General features: G+C 42.1%; 1 protein-coding gene across 9 annotated transcripts in view; it reads right to left on the bottom strand.

Moving 5' to 3' along the window:
- Positions 1–18,281, bottom strand: part of XRRA1 (X-ray radiation resistance associated 1) — a 105,268-nt gene that overhangs the window by 60,756 nt on the left and 26,231 nt on the right. For 6 of the 9 annotated variants that reach the window (XM_082626948.1, XM_082626951.1, XM_082626943.1 and 3 more), the window contains 2 exons: positions 14,917–15,050; positions 442–570 (listed from right to left, as the gene is read on the bottom strand). In XM_082626948.1, the coding sequence (XP_082483074.1) occupies positions 442–570; positions 14,917–15,050 (263 nt within the window). Of the gene's footprint in view, positions 1–441; positions 587–14,916; positions 15,253–18,281 lie in introns of those variants that run through there. The other 3 variants (XM_082626949.1, XM_082626950.1, XM_082626952.1) reach the window with 3 other exon arrangements.

Below are 18,281 nucleotides of genomic sequence, written 5' to 3'. Positions count from 1 at the left end.
AATGCCAGCATTTCATTACTTTAACCAAATATAGTCAGCCCTCCATATCTGTGGGTTCTATTTTGGTTGAATCTGTGGACGCAAAACCCAGATACAGAGGGCCAACTACAGGTAGAGCTCAGAGTTTAACTTACCTTTCTGATTCTGATTCTTTTTTTTTTTTTGGCTCCTCTCTTAGGGTCAGGATCCCATATCTCCTCCTACCCCTTCTCTTAACTGCTTCTAATCTAGTCACGTGATCAGAAATATCTTTACTGATGCCTCACTTTTTGGCTTGAGCTAAAGCTCAGCGGGGAGATGACTTACCCATGGCCACACAGCAGAGATAAGTGATGGAGCTGGGATTTAAATCCAGGCATTTTGGCTTCCAGAGCAGCACTCAAGGTGTGAGCAAGGCTGGGGGTAATAGAGGGCCCTGCAGAGAGAGGCTTGTAGCTTTACCTCCTGAGCCCGGCCAGGCTGGCAAAGCAACTGGGGTTGGAGAGTTTGTTGTCATCCAGCATCAGTGTCTCTAGCGCCGGGAACCTCAGGATGTACCTCTTGCTGGTCGGCGATGTTACATATGCCTCCCTGTGGGCGCAAAGACCTTGGGTAATGAACAAGGGCAGGGGACAAGCTCTACCATTCCCAGGAAGAAATGGAGGACAGGAAATCAATCAAGAGGCCTAACCACCTTGGGAACTTCTCTAGTGCCCAAGAGTGGTCTCCACAGTGAGCGACCAAAAGGTGTAATTCCCTCTTCAACTGACCCCCTTCCCCAAACCCCACTCACACATACAATCTTTTGTATGGAGAAAGGTTGTATATATTCACTGATGGACTCAGTGAGACCAGTTTGCAGCAGGATGGAGGGGCACTAGTAATGTTCATGGAAAACACCAGGGTGACAGAGTTATGAAAAGCATTCTGTAGGAACAACACTACACAATTTTGGGTCAGGGCAGACTCCCAAGTATGCTGTGTCACCCCAAGAAGTGGTAGCCATGGAAGTACCAGGAGACAGTGCCCTTGGCAGAGATTAAGTGGGGTAAGGTAGGATAGATGAAGGGCGCCATCCCTAGCCACAGCGAGGCTCTCCTCTAAAGTGACTTGGTGAAGTGCACACGTCAGTATGGAATTGGGAAGTCTTTTCTTAAATTCAAACTCTCTGAGGATTCCCAGAAACACCTGAGAGTGGGATTTAACAGGCTGAGGTCCTGAATCACATAGGTGGGGCAGGAAGTGGTGGCATCATTGATGGTGGTACTACCATCAATGATGTGACCTCATTTGTGTCCCCAGGTGGAAGAGGCCTAGGTATTTACTTTTAAGCACACGAAAGGCAGATGACTCACATCGTGTTTTCATTCCTCCCTCCAACTCCATCCTCTGTATACACGAAAACAAACACATAGGGATATCCAGTCACAAAACACATACACATACGTAAATCACAGACGTGCCTTCAGTAAGAGGACAGGAAGGCAGCCTTTCTTCTGAGCCTACTGCATTCCTGGAATTGTTAGCTGTTTTATACATGTCATGTTAGAATAGCACTGAGAAAGACTGGTGTTATCCATCTCCTTTTCAGATGAAGAAATTCAAACTCAGAGTCCCTTGCCCAAAATCTCACAGCCAGAAAGTGGTAGAGCTCAAACTCGACTCCAAACCCCAGGCCCTTCCCACAGCAGCACCTGCCTCTCACATCACATCTTCAAGCTCTCTGTGGATTAAAGGGTGGGGAAGTGGAAGGGTAGCTGTTGGCTGGGCTGGAGAGAACTTGACAAAGGTAGGCAATGAGTTCAAAAGTCCAAAAGGACTGTAAGAGTACACCTAAAGGCAGGAATATTTCAAAGATGAATTTCAAGACAGCATATAGCCAGCCGTGTAGTCATTCATTCATTCATTCATTCACACTCATGAATTTCTTCAACACATATTTGTGGAGCCAGGGACTGGGAATACAAAGAGAAAAAGAACACATCCCCCTTTCAAGGTGCTTATTAGAGTCTCGTGGAGGAGATGGATGCACAGCACACAGTGAGACAAATGCTACAGCAGAGGCAGGCATGAAGCGTGATGGGAGTCACCCACCCCGGTGGGGAGGACTCAGGGAAGGCAGTGTTTAAGCTAAACCATGAAGAATGGAGAGGGAGGGAATTCCCTGGCAGTCCAGCGGTTAAGGCTTAAGACTCCATGCTCTCACTGCTGAGGGCCCGGGTTTGATCTCTGGTTGGGAAACTAAAATCCCATAAGCTGCATGGCGTGGCCGAAAAAAAAAAAAGAATGGAGAGGGAATTTGCCATGTTCTTAAGAACTGCGAAAGAGGGAGAGGAACAGGAGAAAAATCATTGCTTTGTGGCTGGAGCTGTAATATTTTTAGGAGCTCTGGCCGGTCATGTGTGGCCCATCATGGAGCCCAGAGAGAGACAGGTGCTCACCTGTAAAGACAAATGGAGAGAGTCACAGAGACGAGCATATGTGAAAGCTGAGAGACAGAAACTTCTGGGCTGTTCCACAATGCTCAGGACCTACATTCAGTATGTCCCTAAGGCATGGCTGTTAGGTGCCCCGTTGTTCTTATAGTAAATTCCTCCTTTTTTGTCACTCTAATATTTGACGGATTTCTGTAGATTATAACCATGATAGTTCTGACTAAAAAAAAGGCACAGGTCAGATATGGTTTCCGAAAGAGCGCTGGCAAGGTGTGGGGGAAGAGGCTTGAAGTCCAAAGACCAGAGAAACTCAATAGAGAAGGAAAGAAGCCTTTAGTTCATGGTACTTTTCAGGGTCATGGATAACTCTTTTCCTCTTCCTGAAAGGACCAACTTTCATACACTGACGTTTTAATCTACCTGAAAGCAACTACAGGACGGTGCCCAGAAGCTCTGTTGATTTATAAATAACTGGCCAATCTTTATTTTACTCCAGTGGAATATGAAACAGCTAAGAAATAAGCCTTCAAAAATTCCTCTTAAGACCCATAACAAACCTTTTTAAAGTTCAACTCTAATTATAACATAGAGAAGTTTCATTCTGTCACTAAAATAGATGTCTTAAAATAGGGGGGCCATCAATAGGTAGGTGAGGAAGACAAGATGCAAAGCTTCACAGGAAAGCATCAGACTCCCCCAGTGAGCCCTTCCCGTGGCAGTTTTGGGAGAAGAGCTTTTTGAAGTGGCAGGCGTCTGTCAGTAATGGAGAAACCGAGGTTTCCAGCTGTTCAGAGTAGTGCTATTTTTATTATACCTTCTCTTGGCAAAAGGAATTGATACGATTTAAAATCTGATAGCTTTTTTTTTTTTTTTTTTTTTTTTGCCGTACGTGGGCCTCTCACTGTTGTGGCCTCTCCCATTGCAGAGCACAGGCTCCGGACGCGCAGGCTCAGCGGCCACGGCTCACGGGCCCAGCTGCTCCGCGGCATGTGGGATCTTCCTGGATCGGGGCACAAACCCATGTCGCCTGCATCGGCAGGCGGACTCTCAACCACTGTGCCACCAGGGAAGCCCCTAAAATCTGACAGCTTTAATGGAATTTTTTAGCAGGTAGACGTATGCCCCAGTGGTTGGATTCCCATTCAGGAATGGGAACTCGTGTCCCATATCAGAAAAAGCATAGGACTGGGGATCAGGAGACCTGGGCTCTGGTTCTGGTGGTGCTGCTGCTTTGCTTGCTATGTGATTTCTACTTGGTGTCAAGCATCTCTGGGCCTAGTCAGTTCCTCCCTCTATCTATATGATGGAAGAGGATTTCTTTTACTTTACATTGTAAGACTTTGGATTAGGCTAAAATTATTGTTCAACAGACTAGACCAAGGACTATAGCAAACAAGATGAAATTCAGCAAACACTGTTCAAATTCAGTTCAGCTTCTGTGATAAGATACAGAAAACCCACCATGCAAACACAGGATGAGGGGGACATGGCTTAACAGCTTGCTTGTGTAAGAAAGGACTTAATGATGTGGCTGCTAAAAGCTAGTGCTCTTTCAAGTGGATTAGGAATATAGTGATGAGAAAAAAGGAGGTCACAATGCCCCCCTGCTCCGTGCTGGTCAAGCCTGAGAGCCGACTCTTGAGGTCCAAGGGGGAAAGGGAATAGGCCTAATGGGAGAGGCAAAGTATCAGCTGTCAGTCAAAACAAGTAAGAGAGCAGTCTAAAAATGGAATAGGTCAAATATGATTCCCCTAACTCACCCAGACACACTGTGATCTACCCGGAAATGGAGATATAAATAGTTCAGAATAGATGAGGTATGTTGTGAAATGGAAAAAAGTAAGGAGAACAGAGGATGGAGAAGTAGGCAGAGTCAAGTCGTGAAAAGCCTTGTAATCAATGTTAATGGAGTTTAGAATGTTGGGAAGCTGCTGAAGGACTTTAAGCAGGGCGGTGATAGAATCAGATGTGCATTTTAGAAACATCACTCTGGCTGATGGTGAGGATGGACTGGGAGGTGAGAAACTGGAGACTGAAACCAAACAGGAGGATAACAGAAAAGGGCAAGTTTAAGAAAAATTCAGGAAGTACAATTCACAGAATCTGGCGACTGAATGGATGTGCAAGGTGAGGAAGGAAAGAATTCAGGCTGCTGACCGTGTTTCTAGCCTACACAACTGCACAGCAGATGAAGAGCAGTGCCCACCACTGAGGACAGGGACGCAGGAGGAGGAGATGTTGGCATGGGCATGTGTCTGATGAGTTTGGTATGATAAGCAGGATACATGGGCGTATAGCTCAGAAGACAGAAGTGAAGTAGAGAAATAACTAAGACTTGGGAAGGGATGAGACCACTAAGAAAGACTGTAAAGATTAAGAAAAACGGTGGGTTGAGAGTGGACAATGGGGGGCCACCAAGATTTAAGAGATTGGAAGAAAAGGGGAATCCATAGAGCATACTGAGTGTGGACAGATGTGCAGGGAGGAAATGACAACAGTAGTTGTCTGGAGTCTCATCGCTTTCAAAGCATAATTATTTCAGTTGATACTCTGATGTAAGCAGGAGTACATTTATTCTCCTTTTCTTATATGTAAAGAACTAGGAAGTGCAGAGTAGTGGAGACTTGCCTTACTTTATGTAATAAGACTTTCCACTTGAAAACAACTAGAATGATGAATAAAGTATAAAAAGAAAAAAGACCCATCATTTAGAGCTACCATATGATCCAGTAATCCTGCTCTTGGGCATATATCCAGAGACAAACCATACTTTGGAAAGATACATGCACCCCAATGTTCATTGCAGCACTATTTACAACAGCCAGGACATGGAAGCAGCCTAAATATCCATCAACAGATAAATGGATAAAGAAGATGTGGTACATATATACAGTGGAATATTACTCAGCTATAGAAAAGAACAAAATAATGCCATTTGCAGCAACATGGATGGACCTAGAGATTGCCATACTGAGTGAAGTACGTCAGAGAAAGACAAATATCATATGATATCACTTATACGTGGAATCTAAAAAAAGAGTACAAATAAACTTATTTACAAAACAGAAACAGTCACAGATGGAGAAAAAAACCTTATGGTTACCAAGGGGGAAAGGAGCAGGGAGGGATAAATTGGGAGATTGGGCTTGACATATACACACTACTATATGCAAAATAGATAACTAATGAGGACCTACTGTATAGCACAGGGAACTCTACTCAATACTCTGTAATGACCTATATGGGAAAAGAATCTAAAAAAGAGTGGGTATGTGTATACATATAACTGATTCACTTTGCTGTACACCTGAAACTAATACAACATTGTAAATCAACTATACTCCAATAAAAATGTTAAAAATAAATAAATAAAACCATGTAAGAGATGCAAAGACAGTAAGGAAGTAGTGTGCCCAAATCTAAAACTCCAGAGACAGAAACTGAGCACAAGAAGCCACTTTTGCCTTAAGGATATTTGCTGATCTTATACAAAGGCAGGCATGTAACTGGAGACCCCCCACATGAATCTGGGATCCTAAAGAGAGGTACCTTCAGGAGAGAGTGAACCAGAACTAAACCCATTCCCCTCATCCCACAACCAGGGGAAAACTGCCTTGGAGTGAACAGAGAAGGGGAGGGGTGAGGGCAGGCTGGTCCTCTTGAAAACTCTAGCCCAAATTTGGATTGTCAGAGTGTTTCCTAAAATATCCAACTAGTTTAGTTTAGTTTAAAATGGTTCCATACCAGGCACCTAGGCACCTGGCCAAAGTAAATGGAAAGGCTTTGGGTCCTGCAGACTAAATAACATGAGGCAACTCTCCCCTAAGTATAAACTCTAAAATCCAGACAAAACATATACATTAAAAATAATCTTTAAGACATCCGGGAACTAACAAGCTGTGAAAAGTTGGGGGACCAAGATTTAGAAGAAGGAGGAAACCCAAAGGGATTCATGTACCATTTGGGGCCACTTTTCCCCTACGGCTCCCTGCTAACTACAGAAGTGGGTGAGAGGCTAAGAAGCTGAGCAGAGATTCTGACAACCGTGTTAGCCCAGGAGGCCAAAAATTGGAGTCCAGGGTGTGCCACAGAAAGGGAGCCCTAATCAACTGCCCCTGTTTTAAGCTAGGGCATTGGAGGACTAAATCCTAGGAGGAAGTGTGAACTAGAAACAGTATGTTCCTTGCAGGGATTGAAGACTAGCTTCAAACAACTTCAATTTCTGTAAATGAATTAAGACAATTTGGAATTATTGGTGATCTGTATAACCAAAAACTCTAGATCTGGTGAGAAAAAAAAAGTGATTTGAGCTGCCCGAAGGGAGAGTCATGGTCTCTCATTCAGTTCCTGACTATTTACATTTAAATTAAAACTAATTAAACTTAATAAAATGAAATATTCAGCTCCTCAGTCATACTAACCACATTTCAAGTGCTCAATATGACTAGTGGCTACCATACTGGACAATGCAGATATAGAACATTTCCAACATTACAGAAAGCTCTAATGAACAATGCTTTCAAGGATTACTAGTTACTAGAAAATATCTACAAATTGGTGTTAATGTCTGGGGATATGAAAGGCATGGGTGGCCCACCATGCAAGGTGGGGGATTGTGAAGATCTGATGGGAGAATGGAAATTTAGCCTGTGAATGGACCCAGTGAAGTCACAAACCTACCGTGTGGTTGTATCCCCAGTTCCTGAAGGTATAAACAGACATACTAAGCAACTGACAGAATAACCACACTTTTTTAACTGACCAAAAAAGCGAGAGCTATTATAACAGGAGGGGCCAAATTGAAGCCCTAGGAATTTTGCTTCCAAAACAGTAAACCAAAAATAATTCCACAACCCTGAGGTAATTTCAGAGATTACTGCAAACACTAAACACTGGAAAGGTATAAGGATAATGAGTCCTATGACATCCCTGTTTAACTTGTTTATTTGGCTTGTGCAGAAGACGGGTCTTGAGTAATTACTGTAGATTACTATCAACTCAATCAAGTGGTGATTCCAATTTCAGCTGCTGTTCCATATGTAGACTCTTCTTACTGTAGCACATCAACACAGCCCCTAGCACTTCTGATACAGCTAAGGACATGCCAGATGTTTCTTTCTCTTTATCAATGAACAAGAACTACCAGAAGCCGTATGCTTTCGCCTGACATGGACAGCAGTACACCTTTGTTCTCTTCTCTGGGGGCTAAATCAACTCTTTAGCCCTATTATAATCTATTGCACAGGGATCTTGATTATTTTGGTATTCCACAGAACACCATGTTGATTGGAGCTGATGGGCAGGAAATTTAAATACCTCAGATGCCTCAGTATGGAGTGTGCCACAGGATGGAGGTAAACCTTGTAAAAATTCAAGGAACTGATACCTTGATTAATTTCCTTGATGTCCAGGTATCTGGAGCATGTTGGAATATACCTCCAATGTGAAAGACACCTTTCACCACCTGCTACTAAGAAAAAGGCACAAAGCTTTGTTGACCTTTTTTGATTTGGGCAGCTATACATACAACATTTGTGCTATTCTGATCCATTTACTGAGGCTGCCAGTTTTGTGTGGGATCCAGAGCAAGGCAAGGCTCTGCAACAAGTCCAACTGCCATGCAAGCTGTTCTTTGGGCATTATGTCTTTGGCCAAGGGCACTGGATGTTATTACTCGGTAGGTCCAGCTGTGCTGTAAATGTCTAAGGCTGCATAGATAGGGTTAACATACATCCTGGTTTTCAAGGACAGTCTGAGTTTTCACCTGTTATCCCAAAATAATTAATAGTGGTAATTTTCCCCCTCAATGGTTGCTCATTCTATGAATAGAGCCTTTTAAAGGCACCAATTACAGAAACATTTTTGAGCAAAGTTATGCTCTATTCTGCAGACAACTATTTTCCTTATGAAAAACAGTTTCTGGCTTACTACTGCATGTTGGTAGAGACTGAACACCTGACCATGGGACACCAAGGTGACCATGCCTCCTGAGCTGTTCAACATGAACTGAATGTGCAGAACTCCCTCATCAAATGAAAGCAACATCGGAGGTCAGGCTCAAGCAAACCTGGAAAGGTTGCATGAACTAATATTGCTTAGATTCCTGTGATACCTACTCCTGCTGTACTGTTACTTCTCCATCAACCCATAACAAACATCCTATGACCATTGGGTGTAGGAGAAAAATCTGCAGCTAGGTTTACAAATGATTTTGCATGATATGCTGATACTAACCAAAACCAGACTGTTGCAGGATTATAACTCCATACAAAGGTGGCTCTGAAAGACAGGGGAGGAGAAATCCTCCCAATATGTAAAACCTAGAGCAACATATCTGATTGTTCATTTTCCTTGCTTGGTGAGATAGCCAGAAGTACAGGTCTATGCTGATTCATGGGCAGTGGTTTAGCTGAAGAGTCAAAGTTTGGAAAAAATAATGTAAAACTGCTAACAGGGAGGTCTGAGGGGAAATCATGTGAACAGATCTCTCAGGATGAAAAGGATGTGTAAGGACTATCTCTATCCCATGTGAATGCTCCCAAAGACTTCCACTGCAGAGGAGACTCTCAGTGATCAGGTGGACGAGATGACCCATTCCACGATGTCAGTTGGATACCCTGGTGCTTGCAAAATGGCCTTGGCAGCAGGGAAGGAGGCTACACACTCCCCCTCAACAAAGCACATCTGCCTACCACCCCTGCCGAGCACCCACAGAGGCCAACGCTGAGCCCCTAACATGGCACCATTTCTGGGAGGATTAGCCAGTCACCCAGTAGGAGGATGACTACAGTGTACACCTGCCTTCATAAAAGGGGCAGTGATTTTTTTTCTTACTGAAATAAATATGTATTTGAGATATGGATTTTCCATCCCTGACCACAATGTTCTGCCAGCATCACAATCTGGGGACTTCGAGAATGTCTTATTCATTATTCTGGTAGCGCACATAACATTGCTTCTAACCATGGAACACATTTCATGGCAAAGAAGTACAATAATGGGCTCACAGACATGGAGTTTAATTTTTTACCATACACTCCATCACGCAGAAGTAGCTGACCTAACAGAATGTCAAGATAGTCTTTTGACAACTTATTTATTGCACTAGCTAGCAAATTATCCACTGTGAGGTTGGGGTGCGGAGTGACAGGATGGAGTGTCACACAAACTAGCAACCAAGATTGATGCTGTTTTTCTCACAACCAGAGCACAAGGGCCTAGGAATGAATGAATGAAAATGAAAGCAGCTCCTCTTATAATTATACACAACAATCCACTTGCAGTTTATAATTCCTGCAGCTTTGAGCTCTTGAGTTAGAGGTCTTAGTTTCCTAGGGAGGAACACTTTTACAGGGGACACAAGAATAGTTCCACTTAACTGGAAATTAAGTTCACTACTGGCCACTTGGGCTCCTCATTCCACTGAATCAGCAGGTGGGAAAACAGGGGTTTATTATATTGGCTAGGTGAATGATATTATCAACAATAGGTATGACTGCTGCTACACCCTGAAGGCAAAAAGGAATATGTTTGGAATCCAGGGACTTATCTGGCGTTCTTTTTTATCATCTTTAATTTCTTTCATCAGTGTCTTATAGTTTTCTGCATACAGGTCTTTTGTCTCCCTAGGTAGGTTTATTCCTAGCTATTTTATTCTTTTTGTTGCAATGGTAAATGGGAGTGTTTCCTTAATATCTCTTTCAGATTGTTCATCATTAGTATATAGGAATGCAAGAGATTTCTGTCCATTAATTTTGTATCCTGCAACTTTACCAAATTCATTGATTAGCTCTAGCAGTTTTCTGGCGGCATCTTTAGGATTCTCTATGTATAGAGAATCACTATCTGCAAACAGTGAAAGTTTTACTTCTTCTTTTCCAATTTGTATTCCTTTTCTTTCTTTTTCTTTGATTGCCGTGGCTAGGACTTCCAAAACTATGTTGAATAATAGTGGTGGGAGTGGACATCCTTGTCTTGTTCCTGATCTTAGAGGAAATGCTTTCAGTTTTTCACCACTGAGAATGATGTTTGCTGTGGGTTTGTCATATATGACCTTTATTAGGTTGAGGTAGGTTCCCTCTATGCCCACTTTCTGGAGAGTTTTTATCCCTCAATGCCCACTTTCTGGAGAGTGTTGAATTTTGTCAAATGCTTTTTCTGCAACTATTGAGATGATCATATGGTTTTTATTCTTCAATTTGTTAATATGGTGTATCACATTGATTGATTTTCATATATTGAAGAATCCTTGCATCCCTGGGATAAATCCCACTTGATCATGGTGTATGATCCTTTTAATGTGTTGTTGGATTCTGTTTGCTAGTATTTTGTTGAGGATTTTTGCATCTATATTCATCAGGGTTATTGGTCTGTAATTTTCTATTTTTGTAGTCTTTTTGTCTGGTTTTGGTATCAGGGTGATAGTGGCCTCATAGAATGAGTCTGGGAGTGTTCCTTCCTCTGTAATTTCTTGGAAGAGTTTGAGAAGGATGGGTGTTAGCTCTTCTCTAAATGTTTGATAGAATTCACCTGTGAAGCCATCTGGTCCTGGACTTTTGTTTGTTGGAAGATTTTTAATCACAGTTTCAATTTCATTACTTGTGAATGCTCTGTTCATATTTTCTATCTCTTCCTGGTTCAGTCTTGGAAGGTTATACCTTTCTAAGAATTTGTCCATTTCTTCCAGGTTGTCCATTTTGTTGGCATAGAGCTGCTTGTAGTAGTCTCTTAGGATGCTTTGTATTTCTGCAGTGTCTGTTGTAACTTCTCCTCTTTCATTTCTAATTTTATTGATTTGAGTCCTCTCCGTTTTTGTCTTGATGAGTCTGGCTAATGGTTAATCAATTTTGTTTATCTTCTCAAAGAACAAGCTTTTAGTTTTATTGATCTTTGCTATTGTTTTCTTTGTTTCTATTTCATTTATTTCTGCTCTGATCTTTATTTCTTTCCTTCTGCTAACTTTGGGTTTTGTTTGTTCTTCTTTCTCTAGTTCCTTTAGGTGTAAGGTTAGATTGTTTGAGATTTTTCTTGTTTCTTGAGGTAGGGTTGTATAGCTATAAACTTCCCTCTTAGAATTGCTTTTGCTGCATCCCATAGGTTTTGGATCATTGTGTTTTCATTGTCATTTGTCTCTAGGTATTTTTTGATTTCCTCTTTGATTTCTTCAGTGATCTCTTGGTTATTTAGTAACGTACTGTTTAGCCTCTATGTGTTTGTGCTTTTTACATGTTTTTCCCCTGTAATTCATTTCTAATCTCATAGCATTGTGGTCAGAAAAGATGCTTGGTATGATTTCAATTTTCTTAAATTTACTGAGGCTTGATTTGTGACCCAAGATGTGATCTATCCTGGAGAATGTTCTGTGCACACTTGAGAAGAAAGTATAATCTGCTGTTTTTGGATGGAATGTCCTATAAATATCAATTAAATCTATCTGGTCTATTGTGTCATTTAAAGCTTCTGTTTCCTTATTTATTTTCATTTTGGATGATCTGTCCATTGGTGTAAGTGAGGTGTTAAAGTCCCCTACTACTACTGTGTTACTGTTGATTTCCTCTTTTATAGCTGTTAGCAGTTGCTTTATGTATTGAGGTGCTCCTATGATGGGTGCATATATATTTATAATTGTTATATCTTCTTCTTGGATCGATTCCTTGATCATTATGTAGTGTCCTTCCTTGTCTCTTGTAACATTCGTTATTTTAAAGTCTATTTTATCTGATATGAGTATTGCTACTCCAGCTTTCTTTTGATTTCCATTTGCATGGAATATCTTTTTCCATCCCCTCACTTTCAGTTTGTATGTGTCCCTAGGTCTGAAGTGGGTCTTTTGTAGACAGCATATATATGGGTCTTGTTTTTGTATCCATTCAGCAAGCCTGTGTCTTTTGGTTGGAGCATTTAATCCATTCACGTTTAAGGTAATTATCGATATGTATATTCCTGTGACCATTTTCTTAATTGTTCTGGGTTTGTTTTTGTAGGTCCTTTTCTTCTCTTGTGTTTCTCACTTAGAGAAGTTCCTGTAGCATTTGTTGTAGAGCTGGTTTGGTGGTGCTGAATTCTCTTAGCTTTTGCTTGTCTGTAAAGCTTTTGATTTCTCCATCGAATCTGAATGAGATCCTTGCTGAGTAGAGTAATCTTGGTTGTAGGTTCTTCCCTTTCATCACTTTAAGTATATCATGCCACTCTCTTGTAGCCTGTAGAGTTTCTGCTGAGAAATCAGCTGTTAACTTTATGGGAGTTCCCTTGTATGTTATTTGCCGTTTTTCCCTTGCTGCTTTCAATAATTTTTCTTTGCCTTTAATTTTTGCCAATTTGATTACTATGTGTCTCAGTGTGTTTCTCCTTGGGTTTATCCTGTATGGAACTCGCTGCGCTTCCTGGACTTGGGTGGCTTTTTCCTTTCCCATGTTAGGGAAGTTTTTGACTCTAATATTTTCAAATATTTTCTCGGGTCCTTTCTCTCTTCTCCTTCTGGGACCCCTATAATGCGAATGTTAGTTCGTTTAATGTTGTCCCAGAGGTCTCTTAGGCTGTCTTCATTTCTTTTCATTGTTTTTTCTTTATTCTGTTCCACACCAGTGAATTCCACCATTCTGTCTTCCAGGTCACTTATCCATTCTTCTGCCTCAGTTATTCTGCTATTGATTCCTTCTAGTGTAGTTTTCATTTCAGTTATTGTATTGTTCATCTGTGTTTGTTCTTTAGTTCTTCTAGGTCTTTGTTAAACATTTCTTGCATCTTCTCAATCTTCACTTCCATTCATTTTCCAAGGTCCTGGATCATCTTCCCTATCATTATTCTGAATTCCTTTTCTGGAAGGTTGCCTATCTCCACTTCATTTAGTTTTTTTTCTGGCGTTTTATCTTGTTCCTTCATCTGGTACATAGCTCTCTGCCTTTTCATCTTGTCTATCTTTCTGTGAATGTGGTTTTTGTTCCACAGGCTGCAGGACTGTAGTTCTTCTTGCTTCTCTGGTGTTCTTCTTAAAAAGGCCACATCCATCAGTCAAAGTTGATGGAATTTTTGCAAGACGAACAGAGTTTTGGAGCAGGATGATGGTGATAGTTGCACAACAATGTGAATGTACTTAATGTCACTGAACTGTACACTTACAAATGGTTAATATGGGAAGGCTTCTCATAGGGAAAAGAAGACGGTCTGAGATAGCCCTCGGAATATGTACAGAATTTACATAAAGAAGAGAATGTAATGGTCGTAACCAGGGTCTCTGGAGTCAGACGGACTTGGTTCAGATTCTGGCTCTGCCACTTATTAGCTTTGTAACTCTGGTTGAGTTATGTAACCTATCTGTGCCTCAATTTCCTCATCTATAAAATGGGGATAAAAATAGGGCACTTACCTCATAGGGTTGTGAGGATTAAATGAGTTAATATATGTTTAATGTGACAGAAGAGTGTTGTCTGACATATAGTGAGCATTACACATGTATTGTTATTATTTTTTTAATTTTAATTTTTAGTGAAGTATAGTTACAATATTGTATTAGTTTCAGGTGTACAACATAGTGATTTGATATTTTTATAAATTATACTCCACATAAAGTTATTATACAATATTGGCTATTTTCTCTGTGCTGTACACTACATCCTTATATCTTTTTTTTTTTTTTTTTACATCTTTACTGGAGTATAATTGCTTTACAATGTTGTGTCAGTTTCTGCTGTATAACAAAGTGAATCAGCTATGCATATACATACATCCCCATATCCCCTCAATATTGCATCTCCCTCCCACCCTTCCTACCCCACCTCTCTAGGTGGACACAAAGCACTGAGCTGATCTCCCTATGCTATGTGGCTGCTTCCCACTAGCTATCTATTTTATATTTGGTATTTTATATTTTGGTATATATGTCCATGCCACTCTTTCTCTTCATCCCAGTTTACCCTTCCCCCTCCCCGTGTCCTCAAGTCCATTCTCTATGTCTGTGTCTTTATTCCTGTCCTGCCCCTAGGTTCTTCAGAACCTTTTTTTTTAGATTCCATATATATGTGTTAGCATACGGTATTTTTCTCTTTCTGACTTACTTCACTCTGTATGACAGACTCATTGCTATTATTAAGCGAGGAAGGACCAGTACATTCTGGCCAGAAGGCATGGCTCAGCAAATGTGCAGAATGGGAATATGCAAATCTTACTTAGAGGGTTCCTGAAGGGGAATAGTCTGGCAAGAGCAATAATCACAACTTACCAGTGACCAATCAGAGGGAGGGAAAGTGACTCTCCAAACACCGGCGTCTCTCCTAATAGCACAGAGGAGTGTGGGACACCCAGCTGAGGCCTCCCGAACCTTTGGGGCTCTGTTCCCACCACTGCCTCTTCTGGGAGCTTCAGTAGGTGGCATTCTACCTGCTTCGAGCACAGCCTGTCCTTACAGACCTTTTGAGTTGCTTGGGACTATTTCTTTGGACACACGTACCCAGACAAAGGCTCAGGAGGGAAACACATGGGACAGACTCTGGGATGTAGAACTTACTGCTCTGCGACAGCCAAATTGGGTGGCAGGGAGGTGAGTCCATTGCCTGTGAGGAGCAGGACACGGAGGTGTGGCAGAATCCCCAGATCACAGATGGCCTCTGCAGTCAGGCTGTTGAAGGAAAGGTCCAGGAACTATGGCGCAAAGATATAAGATGGGGAAACAGAAGCACTACTCATGACAATGATGCTCATACATGAGGTGGGAGCTGGCTTTTTTTTTTTTTTTTTTTTAACCTTCCAGGAGGGCCCATCGCCCACAGGTTAAAACCCTCCTGACTCTCAGGATTAACTTTCAAGGTCTACTAGAGTCATTTTACTATGTCCAACCTATTTGCCAGCCTCAGCCCCCATACTGCAAGCCTTTGTTTACCCCGTGGTGCTGGCCAAAGTGACTGCTCCCCATTCCTTGCCACACCCCACGTAGAGATCTTTGCTTGAGCTTTTCACTCAGGAATGCCCTTTCTCCATGTATCTGAATCCAAGCCCTAAAAGGCCAGTTCAAAAGCTGCCTCCTTATAAAACCTTTCTTAATTCCCCAGCCAGATGGAGTCTCTCCCTCCTCTGACTTTAAGTGCTTTATCTAGACTGTTCTGAGGTTACTGCTCAGTCAGCCAGGTAACTGTGAAAACTGGATATAAGCCTGAGGAATAGGGTACTGGTACATGGATGTGCTGAGCAGGTCCTGGCACACAGTGGTGGACTAGGCTATAAACTCTCTGAGGTGAAGCACCTTGTCACTGTATCAATGTATCCTTATAATCTAGCTAGCACCTGGCACATAGTAGGTGCACATTAAAAAACCAGCTGAAATGAACTGGCTTATTAGGACAATGACCCAAACTGACACTTCATCATAAAGCACTTTCTAACTAGCCACCTAGATTCATGAGATAGTTGACTTGAGTTAGGAGACCAGTCAGGAAACTGAGTTTCTCTCTGCAAAGACAAAGGCAACTGTGATAAATTATATCACCCCAGTCTCTGGTCTCCCTCTTCTAGAAGAGCCTCTCTGGACACTCACTTTAGCTCTTATGTACAAGTCTGCTCCCTTCCCTCTCCCTCTGTAATAGGGAAGAAACTTTGTACTCTATCACAAGTTAATCACTAAAGGAATGTTGCCTATAAGCTTAAATTATACGTAATGGCCCATCTCTGGGAACCCCGCCTCCCAGGTAATGAGCATTAAGCTAAAATACCTTTGTTTATCTCACAAGAAACATCCTGACTAGGCCCACCTGTGAATGACTGCAGGAAGGAAGAAATTAACACATCCCCTCCGGAGGCTGACCAGAACCAGGAAATGTTAGACTTTACTCCCTCCTCTTTTAGTATAAAAGAAGCCTCAATTCTAACTCAGGCAAGATGGTTCTTTGGGACACTAGTCCACCATCTTCTTGGTTGCTGGCTTTCCAAGTAAAGTCACTATTCCTTGCCCCAACACCTTATCTCTCAATTTACTGGCTTGCTGTGTGGCAAGCAGTACTCGGTAATTCCTCCACCAACACACACCCATAGACGCCTACTGTATGGGGCCAGTTTCCACACCTTATCCCACTGGTGCAGGGACAAGGTTTCTGGTCCGCCACTTCAGTGAAACACAGTCAGTCACACATACACAACTGACTGCAGGTCATTGCTGGAGGAGAACCGGGTTTGGTACTCCACTTTAGTACTTAATTGACAGGCTCTGTAGACCTGGGTTTAAGTCCTGGCTAATTGTGTCATCTTGGGCAAATTATCAATACTTAAACAAGCTTCCTTATCTATAAAGTGGAAATAATAATGGATTTTTATGAGGAATTATGTAGGTATAAAGCCTCTAGCATGAAGCCTAGTGCACCGTAAATGCTTAATGTTGGCTGTCATGGTCATCACACAATCCCTTCATTCAAGGCCCCTATACTGAAGGCTTACTTTGAACCAGTCCCTGCCCTGTGTGAGCTCACAGCCTAGTTGGGCAGCTAGATACATATATGTGTCTGTTAAGTAGCAATGCTGCTGGGATAGATGTTTGAGCTCTACCAGGGGGTCCAGACGGGCTTCACGGAGCAGGTGATGCTTAAGCTGTCCTCAGAGACTAGTCGGTATTCACCAAATTGTTAAGGGCAAAAAGACATACAGCACAGCAAGTGGCATGTATAGAAGCCAGGAGGCAGCCTTGCTTATTCTGAGAACTGCAAATGGTTTGGATATGACTACAGTCCATGGTATAGAGGGCTTGATAGGACTGCACAGGCCATGAAAGATGCCCAGCACTAAAGGAATGCCGAGTTCATGCTGCCATCAGTAAATTCCAAGTTTTGAGAGTTCACACAAACGGGTGATCCCACTTGGTAGGGGCAGAGAGAGAAGCCTTCAAGGATGAAGACCTGGAAAGCTGGCTTGGATAAACATAGATAAAGATGAGGATCATCCTCTCCTTCATACACATATGTGGACAGTCAGCAATGGATTCTACCTCCTTAATATCTCTCATACTTGTTCCTTCCAATCCATTCTTTATACAGCAGCCAAGCCACAGTGGTTTTTCTAAAATACAGTTCAGACCCTATTACTCCTCAGTTCCAAATCCTTCAATGTACCCGTTATCCATAGGATAAGATTCAAAGTCCCTCTAAGGCTCTCTACAGTCTCTCTTCTGTTACCTCGCCAGGCTCATCTATCGCCACACTCTATGGTGTCTCACTCCATTCCAACCATACTGAGCTGTTCCATCAGTATTCTAGCTCAGAAATTGGCAAACAAAGGCCTGTAAGCCAAATCCAGCCTGCTGCCTGTTTTGTATGGCCTGTGAGCTAAGAATGCTTTGTACATTTTTAAATGGTTAGGAAAAAAGCACAAAAAGAATAACATTGTATGAAAATTATGTAAAATTCAAATTTCAGCATCATAAAGTTTTACGGGAACACAGCCCTGCCCCTTTGCTTACATACTGTCTACAACTGCTTTCCTTCTACAACAGCAGAGTGGACTAGTTATGACTAGTTATGACCGTACGGACCGCAAAGTCTAGAATATTCACTGTCTGGCCTCCTACCGAAAAAGTTTGCTGACCCTTGCTCTGGCTGCTTTGGCTATTTCATGTCAGGTCCAAATCTGCTCTCTATGGAAGTAAGGGCAGCTCAAAGAAACGAATAGTCTTAGAACTGCAGGTCGCAGAATTTCACAGCTGGCCCAGAATTTACAGAGGAGGAAACTTAAGTTCCAGAGAGGTAAATTATTTGGCTGAGGAGGTATGGCAAAGTAGTGGCAGACCAAGACTATAAACGAGGTCTCCTGACTTGCAGGGCAGAGCTCCAGCTGACTCTTTTTCAGGCCTGTATGCAGAGAATCAAATCATGACAAAGCTGTTTTCCTAAACTG

This window comes from Mesoplodon mirus, assembly GCF_964341445.2.
Source record: "Mesoplodon mirus genome assembly, chromosome: 7".
NCBI classification, from domain to species: Eukaryota; Metazoa; Chordata; class Mammalia; order Artiodactyla; family Ziphiidae; genus Mesoplodon; species Mesoplodon mirus.
Note: the sequence above shows the minus strand (reverse complement) of the source record. Positions and strands in the feature narration are given on the sequence as shown.